This window comes from Rhinoraja longicauda, chromosome 1 (genome assembly GCF_053455715.1).
Source record: "Rhinoraja longicauda isolate Sanriku21f chromosome 1, sRhiLon1.1, whole genome shotgun sequence".
In the NCBI taxonomy this organism is placed as follows: domain Eukaryota; kingdom Metazoa; phylum Chordata; class Chondrichthyes; order Rajiformes; family Arhynchobatidae; genus Rhinoraja; species Rhinoraja longicauda.
The window spans coordinates 4,766,418-4,778,532 of NC_135953.1; the positions used below are offsets into that span (position 1 = coordinate 4,766,418).

The following is a 12,115-nucleotide window of genomic DNA, read 5'->3' on the forward strand; positions in this document are numbered from 1 at the left end:
GAAACAGAGTGAACATGACTGCAACCTTACTGCGTAAAGCAGAGTCGGCACAAGAGGTTGAATTGGAGGTCAGAAGTGAGGACAAAGAAAACAATCTGAACTTTTTGAACAGCATTGTTTTGTTGTTATTAAAATTGCTTTCTCCTCTGAGTAACTAAGAATCATTGTTTTACAGGTCACTAAGGTTAAAAATCGCGCCAGGGAAATTTTGCATGCCCGAGTACAATTTGTGGGAACCTTGCACTGGGGGGGAAATTGTCAGGGAACAAAAATTCCTTTGATAGAAAAGGAGATAAAATTCCAAATGTGCACCAGTGTACCCAGAGACATGTGTAAAATGACTTTGCTGTGCGTTAACGAGATTTTCATTAGCATTACACTGTTTTGCTTGGAGTTGTGTAAACAAATTTCCATCTCTTTAATGTCTATATCGACATTTAATCTACTTGAAATATTTAAGGACCAAAGTACATAGATTATAGATAACAGCTAAAGTTGCAGACAGTAGGAAACGATCCAAGATAAATCATCTTTGGTTATTATGTCAACTTGGATATTACGCAACTATTTGTTATGGGTTGAAGGTAGACTGAGAAAGGTGAGGGGTTGCTTCCATTAATAATGAATCAATACAAGGAAGAAGATTGACTGGATAAATCCAGGTTTTGGTAACATTAAAAATTTGGATTTGTTTGTATATCTTTTTAGAGTCAGTAATGCAGGTGAGATGGAAAATTGGACATTAAAAGAATTGTGAAGGAAAACAACGATAGAGTTATTTTACTACATGCCTATGATTTCCATTTTGCATTGTTGTTTAGTTGCAGTAATAACTGGTTACCTGACTTCCTGCCCTTTCCCACAGTCAAAGTGCTGCTTGGTCTCCCCTGTAGCAACTATATGGGGTTCATTCAGTTATTTGTCATCAAGTTGGATGTTATTTGTTTGGTTAAGGTCATTACTTCCTTCCGCTTCCTTTCGCTACCCAAGCCCAAAGCTTCTCTTCCTCAGACTGAAGAACGGTTGAGACCCTAACTTCATCTGTCTATTTCCCTCCACAGATGGAGGCAAGAAACTGCAGATATTGGAATCTTGAGCAAAACACAAGGTGCTGGAAGAACTCAACGAGTGAGACAGCATCTGGGAAGAGAATGGATAAGCTATGTTTCTGGTTGAGACCCTGCTACAGTTTGAGGGAACCACTTTCACAGATGTTGCCTTACCCACTGTCTTTTTTTGCTCAAAGATTCAGCATCTGCAATTCCTGCGTCCCCAAAGCTTCCATACTTTGTCCTGACCCATATCTCTCTTTTTGTTAATGCCCAATTCTTTCTCTTTAAACTCCATTCCAACTAGATTAGAAGACTATACAAATGTCCACATTGCCTTAAGATCAACTAATCTGAGAGATTAACTCCATTTCTCTCACCATAGATACTGCCTGACCTAGGTATTCCAACACTTTTGTTTTATTTCAATTACTGAATTTCCTCAGAAAATTCATCTTTGCAAACTTCTAGCCTGTCTCCAGTTTTTTTTGCTCCTCCTTAGACAATAGGTGCATGAGGAGGCCATTCGGCCCTTCGAGCCAGCACCGCTATTCAATGTGATCGTGGCTGATCATTCTCAATCAGTACCCCGTTCCTGCCTTCTCCCCATACCCCCTGACTCCGCTATCCTTAAGAGCTCTATCTAGCTCTCTCTTGAATGCATTCAGAGAATTGGCCTTCACTGCCTTCTGAGGCAGAGAATTCCACAGATTCACAACTCTCTGACTGAAAAGGTTTTTCCTCATCTCAGTTCTAAATGGCCTGAATATATGATCAGCCAGATTCTTATCTGACACTCTCACGACTTAATGTTTCAGTCTCTCTGGTATGGTTTCCATCTTCCATACTAACCAAAATTATGAATGACATTCTTTGTCTGCAACCATTCTGGATCACAATTCCACAACTTCACTGTGGCTTTTACATTGACTGACAGCTCATAATTCTTCCAATGATGTTCCTCTATTATCTACCTTTGTGAAATTGTGCCTTTGTTCCCTTTTTGCCATGTGAACACAATTTAATCCATCATCCCTCTTGCCTTTTCTACAGTATATGTGGTGTCTGATTGCTTTTCTGATATTAAAAAGTAAATAAATGCAAATCAATGGTCAAAGAAAAAGCAAATGTCAGAAGGTCAAGCAGAATCTGTGGAAGAATAATCAGATGACCTGAAACGTTAGCTCTGTTGAGTGTTTCCAATATTTTTTGTTAACCTAGTAATGCAGAGGGACCTTGGAGTACAGGTACACAAGTCCTTGAAGGCAGCAGGACAGGTGGACAGGGTGGTCAAAAAGGCATATGGGTTACTGGCCTTCATTAGCCGGGGCATCGAATATAAAAGTAGGGGGGTAATGATGGAATTGTACAGAACACTGGTGAGGCCACAGCTGGAGAATTGTGTACAGTTCTGGTCACCACATTATAGAAAGGATGTGATAGCTTTGGAGAGGGTGCAGAGGAGATTCACCAGGATGCTGCCAGGGATGAAGGGCCTCGGCTATGAGGAGAGACTGAGCAGACTGGGGTTGTTTTCCCTGGAGCAGAGAAGGCTGAGAGGGGACATGATCGAGGTGTACAAGATCATGAGGGGCATAGATAAGGTAGATGGCGGGGAACTTTTTCCACTGGTGGAAGGTTCAACAACGAGGGGACATAGATACAGGGTAAGGGGAGGGAGGTTTGGGGGGATGTGAGAAAGAACTTTTTCACCCAGAGGGTGGTTGGAGTCTGGAACTCACTGCCTGGGGTGGTGGTGGAGGCGGGAACACTCACAACGTTTAAGAGGCATTTGGATGGGCACTTGAAATGCTACAACATTCAGGGCTACGGTCCAAATGCGGGAAAATGGGATTAAAATTAGACTGTGTTTGGTAACGATGGGCCGAAGGGCCTCTTTCTGTGCTGTAGGACTCTATGACTCTATGCAAGTTGCTGTAGTTTCACATTCCCCGTGCATTACAGTATTCGGTGCGTTAGGCTGAACCATACATACACTGGAGCTGAAAGGCTGCAGATGATGTACCTCTTCAAACCGACAAGATTAAGACAAGGAAGTGCAGCTGCTGGAATCTTGAGCAAAGCACAAAGTGCTGGAGTAACTCAGAGGTTCTGGTTCTAGTTGATAAGTGGTTATCTCACGCAGGTCGGAGTGAGTAGAGTAGTACAAGGTTAGGCAGAATCTGTGCAGGGAATGGACCGGCGGCGTTTCGGGTTGGGACTCTTCTTGGAACTAACTAGTCGGGACGGGGGGGATGTCCTATTATTCAGATGCTACCCGCTGGGCTTCAGGATTCCAGTCTGATTTCCTCGATGCCTTATTTAAGAATCAGTCTGTTAAAATAGATGCACGCTGGCGTCAGAGGAGATGCAACCAAGGAAGGAATTGAAAGTCTATTGAAGAAGGTTCTCATCACACCGTGCCAAACTGGGGGTTAAAACAGATTCTCGAGGAATGACAGATAGAACTGCATCATTTGAGGGGGGAGTAAGTGTCGGCGTTTCGGGTCGACGTCTTGTATCAGTTGCTGCTGAGATTGGGGATTTCATCACGAGGATCCGCCAACCTGACCTTATCGCTTCATTCTTGGTATTTTTCAAATCAAACATTTTTTTTCGCAGAACATTACAATTTCTACAGTCTCCGAGATAATCGCCTATGACCGAAATTCTTTGCCCCTCTCCCCCCAAGTCATCTAGCATAGAAGACCGCTAGCATTTTAGATTGTTGCTTAAAGAAGCAAGATCTCAAAGGAGGTCTTTCCCTTGTGATTTTTTTTTTTGAAGAAACGCCCCACTGGGTTTCCCAAATAGCATTACGAAAATATCTGCATCTATATTTTTTGACGAGCTAACTTGCATCTATTAACACAGGAATGTAGAATCAGATGTTGCAAATGTTTGTATTAGATATTGCACTGAGAAAATAGTTCCAGTTCAGAAAGGAGATCACTTGCATTCTTTTCGTCGGGAACAAATGAGAGGGTGGAGTTTCCTTTAGGTACTTAGAAAACTGTGACTCAAAGTCCAGACCGCCCCTCGGATTCAAGTGCCTTTCGCTACCTGGCGCTGTTGCAATACTCCGTGCAGCAGCAATAACAACAAAAAAAAAGGCAACTGCGTAACACGTCTCCTAATGTCGACATATGTCATGGTTTTTAAGCAAATAAAAAAGTTTCGTAACAGTGGAGGATTCGCGACTAGACGACAATCAGATGTGAAACAAGGCTTGGACACGGAAAAGTAGTTTTAAAGGAAAAAAATCGAAGAAAGAGAAAGGAGCTGCTGGCTTATTTCAAACACCTGGCCGGTTGGCTTTGTACTTTGCTCTTCTCCAACCCGGTAGTACAAGAAGCAAGAAGAAGGAAGAAAGAAAGAAAAAACAAACTGGAAATATTTTTATTAAGCCGCCTTGAATAGAAAACAACACGATGAAAGGAGGACGTGTGGTTCTTGTTGTTTACGTTGCGATTCTGTGTCCAATCCATGTCTTCGTTTTGGCCTTGGTTAAGGAATTACTCCCCAGGAAAACTATCTCTTACAGTGGTAAGTGTGGCTTTACTGCTTATATATATATATGTTTCTCTTAACGATATTTCCTATTGAAATCAATCCAAATAATTGACACACACACACACACGAGTGCCTAAAGAGAGATCTCGGAGATCGTTGTTTTCTCTCCGTGAAATGGTTACACTTAGTTCACAAAGGGGGGGGGGGGGGTCGGGAAAGCAAGACCCTGTTTGTGACCTCCTCGGCAACTACTCGGAATGAATCGCTTTGCACTGATGTTACTTTTTTAATGCAGAGAAACGCGGGAGCTGGTGGGCACTCAACTCGGTCCTCGCAGTAGCAACAACGAGATAAGCAGCAGAGAACTGAAGTTGCTAAAACCGGTTATAGTGCACATTTTGAGCCGATAAAACACTTGTTTAATGTGAGACGGATCTAACATGTGATCTCCCGCACTCTTTCTTTCTTTGGGTTATTGCAGTGGGCACCTGCTCTGCCCCTTGCTCAGATTCTAAATATGAAGATCGAGGGGGGGATCTTATAGAAACTTACAAAATTCTTAATAGATTGGACAGGCTGGATGCAGGAAGATTGTTCCCCATGTTGGGGAAGTCCAGAACAAGGGGTCACAGTTTAAGGATAAGGGGGAAGTCTTTTAGGACCGAGATGAGAAAGTTTTTTTTCACACAGAGAGTGGTGAATCTGTGGAATTCTCTGCCACCGAGGGTAGTTGAGGCCAGTTCATTGGCTATATTTAAGAGGGAGTTAGATGTGGCCCTTGTGGCTAAAGGGATCAGGGGGTATGGAGAGAAGGCAGGTACAGGTTACTGAGTTGAATGATCAGCCATGATCATATTGAATGGCGGTGCAGGCTCGAAGGGCCGAATGGCCTACTCCTGCACCCATTTTCTATGTTTCTATGAAGTATAAGAAAATAACTGCAGATGCTGGTACAAATCGAAGGTATTTATTCACAAAATGCTGGAGTAACTCAGCAGGTCAGGCAGCATAGCATCTCAGGAGAGAAGGAATGGGTGACGTTTCGGGTCGAGACCCTTCTTCAGACCTAAATATGAATGTCAGACTGCCTGAACATAACAATTTTGAAAGCTTGGAGTGGCATAAACAAAAGTTTAAGAGTAGCAAAATATAGAAATTGTTCACTATTTCTGAAATAAAAAGAAAAAACACTTTGTATGCCGATGTGTTGCACTGTTCCACGGTGACTTTCACAACCTAATGTGCTTTGGAGTTAAATAAATATGTTGAAAATGTTCCGTACTGCAGTTGTGATGTGTGAATGTGGCAGGCATTATGAACACAAGAAGTTTCCACAATTAATATTGCGATAACAACTATCTAATTTACATAGAGGGACATTGATTGATGGAAAAGTACTGGGTGACATCCCAAAAGGAATCCATTGCTTCAAATAGGGGCATGTGTTGTTTAGATCCACCAGGGAGCACAGGAAATTGGATGTCTGTTTAAAGAGAGATTTGCAGAGCTGGTGAAATGGAACAGGATGTGGAAACCAATCGTATATCTACTCTGAAAACCCAGCACAGGCATAGGGTTGGTCAGCCTCCCCACAGTGCTCTAAATATGATTCTGAAGAAGGGTCATGGTGCAAAATGTCACCTATCCATGTCCACCAGATATGTCGCCTGGCCTGCTGAGTTACCAGCACTCTGTGTTCTACCACAGATTTTTTTTTGATTAGTGGGGTTTAAGAACATTTTCTAGAGTTGCCTAATCGACTTTTTGTAATATCCTTGAGTTGCCAGTTACTTACTGCCACCAAAATAGACTCTTATTTTCTCCTCAAATCTGGAGCAATTGTAGGTAGAGAATGCTCGCAAAAAAAAAGTTCTTGAGAAACTCAGTGAGGGACAGCCAACAATTGTGGGGGGAAATGGGCAGATGGGATTTTGGGTTGGGACACCTTTTTGGACTGCAATAAATGCTGGAATTGCTAGTGCCATCCAGGCGCAGTGAAGGAATACAATTTTGGGAAGAACTGATACTATAAATACAAAATACGGGTATTCAGGTGTTTCTTGACCTGCTAAGTATTTTGAGGACTTTCTGTTTTTGTAGTCAGATTTCCAATAACTGTCATGGATTGCTTTCAGATTTTGGATCTATTGTGCAGGCTTGATAAAAAAAATTACTAAAAGGACTCAGAGCTGGTGTAACAGCGGGTCAGACGGCATCATGTATTCATGTACTCCAGAGGTGTGACCTGCCCCTCTGTGTTATTCCAGCACTTTGTGACCTTTTGTGTATACCAGCATCTGCAATTCCTTGTTTCTACGTTCAGAAATATTCTACAGTTTGATAATTGGATCACTGACCAGTTGACAAACCACCTTTAGAATGGGAGGAAGGACGATTAAAAAGATCATAGTCCAAGATGGTCCTAGGGTAGGCAGAGAGGTGGTCACTATCCATACCTTTTGACGTGATAATTTTGGGATGCAAATCCACATTGCTCAATTTCTTGGCTAAAAAACCCCCCAGCTAAACAAGCTACACGTAGATAGACACGAAATGCTGGAGTAACTCAATGGTGCTATTCCTTTTCTCCAGAGACACTGTCTAACCCGCTGAGTTACTCCAGCTTTTTGTGTCTATCTTCGGTCCAAATCAGCATCTGCAGTTTCTGCTTGCACAACCTACAAGAAGATTTGTTGTTGACAGCATGATTCTTTCTACCTAACCCTAACTTGGCTAAATTGACATTGTGGCCTCGTTGGTGAAGATTTTTAAATTCAATTTAAACTACATTTGAAGTAAAATAAGCTCTGATCAGAGATGGTTTCATGACTGTAACATTGAGCTTTTTCCACTGAATCATGGATCGACCATTTCCGATTCTTATTCATATTTAATATCCAGTAAATATAAATACAGTTGTAATTTCTGGAGATAATCCAGAGTAAAATTACCTTTGCTATTATGTTGAAAATGTATTTGCAATATTTCCATTGTGCTAAGGGGTAGAACATTTTGCAGATTGGCTGGAATTATGCTTTCCCCATGCCAGTGATGTTTGAAGGATCATTTCTGATTGCTTTGTTAAAGGAATATGATTGTAAATTATAGGAATGATAATTTTTAATGCATGCTTGCATTGAACAATTCATCCATCTTGCAAAGTACGGGCCTTTCTTCAGGCATTTGTCTATTTACAGCAGACTATCTCTAGTAATAAGAGCACAATTATAGAAGAATGTTTTAAGGCAGAAAGAGAGAAGCAATGTGCTTTTGAAATTAATACAATGTCCTATTTACTTTACCACTGTTATGCTGCCAGCATCATCAGTGTTGGCACTTGTACCCTGCAAATGAAGTGTTTGTTATTCACAGCTCCAATAGCACAGCCACCTACTGTGTTCGTTGTCACAAGTAGCCCCATGTTCAACTGTGAACTGCACGCGTTTATGCCCCTGGAAATTATATATTTCTTCTCAAAAACAATCCAGTCTTGTGACAATACATGTGCACAACTTTAAAAGTGTTATTTGATAAATTGCATGCTTGCTTGAACTCATTCATAGAGTCATAAACTTGCATAGGCTTGATCGTCCCTGTCGACCAAGTTGCTAAACTGAACTAGTCCCACTTGCCTGTGCCTGGCCCAAATCCCTTCATAACATCCCTTCTGTCTATGACCAGAGGTCATAGCCTCAGAATTCAAAGACGTCCCTGTAGGAAGGAGATGAGGAGGACTTTCTTTAGTCAGAGGGTGGTGAATCTGTGAAATTCATTGTCACAGAAGGCTGTTGAGGCTGACAATGGATATTTTTAAGGCAGAGATAGATAGATTCTTGATTAGTACGGGTGTCAGGGTTATGGGGAGAAGGCAGGAGAATGAAGTTGAGGGAAAGATAGAACAGTCATAATTGAATGGCGGAGTAGACTTGATGGGCCAAATGGCCTAATTCTGCTCCTATCACTTATGAACAAACCTTTCTTCTCCATGTACCTGTCCGAGTGTCTTCTAAATGTTGTTACTATACCGCTCTCTACCATTTACTCTAGTGGCTTGTTCCATGCACACCATCCTCGGTGGAAAAAGTTGCCTCTCGGGTCCCTTTTTAAATGTTTTCCTTCTCACCTTAAATCTATGCCTTGTAGTTTTTGACTCCCCTACCCTGGGGAAAAAGACTAGCTGTTTACCCTAGCTATGAGGAGTGTCAGAGGTTATGGCGAGAAGGCAGAAGAATGGGGTTAGGAGGGAGAGATGGATCAGCTGTAATTCACAATCACAATCACAATAATACTTTATTAGCCAAGTATGTTTTGCAACACACGAGAAACTTCATTTGCCATACAGTCATAACAAAATACATTTCAGCATGAACATCCACTACAGTGACTCCTCCACATTCCTCACTGTGATGGAAGGCGGAAAAAAAGTTCAATCTTTCCCTTCTTTGTCCTCCATCGGTCGGGAGCCTCTAACCTTCCGTTGACGGGACGATCTTGACTCCCGTAGCCGGCGGCGGGCCTTTCTCGTCGGGGCGATCAAGCTCCTGCATCAGAGGGGGGCATCTCAGCTTCCCCAGCGCCGGTGATCTACCCCGGATCGGGACTAGTCGAACGTCATGCAGCTTGGAGCTCCCGACCGGCCTCAACCCGAGACTGCAAGCTCCTTGATGTTAAAGTCCCTCGGTCTTTATTGAATAGACAATAGACAATAGGTGCAGGAGTAGGCCATTCAGCCCTTCGAGCCAGCACCGCCATTCAATGCGATCATAGCTGATCACTCTCAATCAGTACCCCGTTCCTGCCTTCTCCCCATACCCCCTCACTCCGCTATCCTTAAGAGCTCTATCCAGCTCTCTCTTGAAAGCATCCATTGAAAGAATGGTGGAGTAGACTTGATGGGCCGAATGGCCTAATTCTTCTCCTATCACTTATGATCTTATGATGCTCATGATATTGTATGCCCCTACAAGGTCATCCCTCGGCCTCCTCTGGTCAGTGGGGGAAAGAAAATACACAGAATATCTTGACTCTCAATATAGCTCATAACCTCCGGACCCAGTAAGATCCTAGTAAATCTTTTTTGCACCCTTTCCTTCTTGGGGTGATCAGAATCGCACATGGTATTCCAACTGTCACTGTGCCAATATCTTTTAATAATGTCCCACCTCCTGTACTCGGTGCCGACCAATGAAGGCTATTGTGCCAGATGCCACCTCCTTCATCCTGTCCACTTGTGTTGCCACCTTCAAGGAAGTATGTAACCACACCTCTAAATTTCTCTGTTCTGCAACACTCATTGTTGTTGCATTACCGTTTACAGTGTAAATCCTGCCCTGGTTTGACATACTGAAGTGCAGCACCTCGCATTTATCTGAATTAAATTCCAACTGTCATTGGCGGCTCAATGGCCCAGTTGATCTTGCTGTAACTGTAGATAACCACTGTTCACTATGCCACCAATTTTAGAATCATCCCCAAACTTGCTAACCATGGTACTCGCATTTATACTGTGGCCTTTGATTGGGGGAGGTAGATGTTCAGCCTGCTCCACAGATGTGATATCTGTATTTGTTATCCAAAATCTCAGCATGAAACCTTCTATTGCACTCATAAGCAGCTATTAAGCAGCTGTCTCCGAAACTTGTCACAAAACTAGTGGCTATATACAGAATATTTATTGACGTACACGCTAGGCTGAAGAGCGTCTGTGTATTTCCACATTTTAAGTCTCCCGGTTGACTGGGTAAGTCACCCTTGTATCTACTGAAGATAAGCATGGACAGGATCCATTTTTCTGGATGCACTAGGTCTTCATTTGAATGATGGTCGACTGAATTGTACAACCAGTAGAGAGAGTTGTAATGTAGAATTCCCATTTTTGGAGTTTCCTTTTGTGTAAATAACTGGAGTTTGGACGATGGCAACGACAACTGCCTGACCGCAGGAGAAGACGGCAGGGGAAGAGAAAAAGACATTCTGGCCTTCCATCACAGTGAGGAGGGGACTGGAGGAGACTCACTGTGATGGATGTTTCTTTTTGGGGGGTTTTGTGTTGGTTGGGGTTGTGTAATTTGCTTATTTTATTGCTCTTATTGTTGGACTGTGGGTGACGAAATTTCGTCCAAAAAACTTGTTTTTTGGATGACAAATAAAGATATCTTGAATCTTGAATCTTGAATCTTGAATCCTCTTCTTGATGCGAGAACAAGAACTCCCATTTTTTAGGAACAGTAGATTACACTGATACAGTGCACAAGAGGTGCCACGTTTCTGCCGCCATTTTGTATGATTCAAGCCCAAGGTTTAGTTCAGTTTATTGTCACCTATACCGAGGTACAGTGAAAAGCTTTTCTTGCCTGCTACCCAGTCAGTGGAAAAAACAATACATGATTACAATTAAGCAATTCACAGTAGCGAGATACATGATAAATGGAATAACGTGAATAATGTTTAGTGCAAGATAAAGCCAGTAAAGTCTGATCAGAGATAGTCCGAGGGTCTCCAATGAGGTAGATAGTAGTTCAGGACTGCTCTCTAGTTGTGGTAGGATGGTTCCGTTGCCTGATAACAGCCGGGAAGAAACATGGTTGTTAAAAATGTAGTCTTGGCCATAAAGGGCTGACGTCCTGGCGGCAGCACTGGGTTGGAGTTGCTGTGTCAGCCTGGGCAGGTGCTGTTGTTGGTGTCCTCCACTGCTACTCTGCCTCTGCAGGCTGCGTCCGATCTATGCGCTACCACCTGTACCGAGGTACAGTGATTAAGGGTTGCTTTGCATGCCACTCAATCAAATCGGATCATACTATATATAACACTCAAAATGAGTGCACCTTCCGAGGCTTTAAGCACCTCGTGGGTTAGTCTTTATTCCCCTACACTACTAAACCGGTGTTTGGGCTTGGGATGGAGGTCACTTAGAGTTAGTGAAAGTGCAGTGTTACTCCGATCGTCCCACTAGTTCACGATCTGGATATCATGGTGATGTTACATTGAACCACCAGGGTGAAATACAGTAGGAAAAAAATCTGCAGATGCTGGTAAAAATTGTTTTTTTGTGGGGGGGGGGGGGGAAATAGAGTTTTTCCAGGAAACTGTGGGAAGATATGTATTCAAGATAGCTAAGGGAGTCAGTAAGTTTGTAGTAGATGTCAGTCACTAGTCTGTCTCCTGTGATGGAGATGGTAAGATCAAGAAGCGTCGCGACCCGAAACGTCACCCATTCCTTCTCTCTCTCTCGAGATGCTGCCTGACCCGCTGAGTTACTCCAGCAGTTTGTGTCTACCAGGGTGAAATACAGCGTTATTTCAAGTCCACTCGTGTGGGAACGTGCCCTTCATTGTCGTGAGACATTTGGTATGTACACCGTGGTTAATACTCTCATCACATGGTGGGTTAAGTTGTGGACCCGACTGGCATTTGGTGTTCGTGCGCCTTTGGTGTTCCGTAACTAACTGGTAGCAGCGTCCTTACCCAGGAGGCTGCTGGCCGCACACCTGAGGGGTTGTTGTTTTCCTGTAAGCCCTTCCGGGTTGCAGCACGTCACTCACAGCACATGCCTG

The 12,115-nt window shown here is 43.0% G+C and overlaps 1 protein-coding gene across 2 annotated transcripts in view; it reads left to right on the forward strand.

Annotated features, from left to right (window-relative positions):
* The first annotated feature begins 4,025 nt into the window (after positions 1 to 4,025).
* sema4f (sema domain, immunoglobulin domain (Ig), transmembrane domain (TM) and short cytoplasmic domain, (semaphorin) 4F) overlaps positions 4,026 to 12,115 on the forward strand; it is a 136,524-nt gene continuing 128,434 nt past the window's right edge. For both annotated transcript variants that reach the window (XM_078404341.1, XM_078404422.1), the window contains exon 1: positions 4,026 to 4,595. In XM_078404341.1, coding sequence (XP_078260467.1) covers positions 4,481 to 4,595 — 115 coding nt within the window. In that variant the 5' untranslated portion in view covers positions 4,026 to 4,480. The remainder of the gene's footprint in view (positions 4,596 to 12,115) is intronic.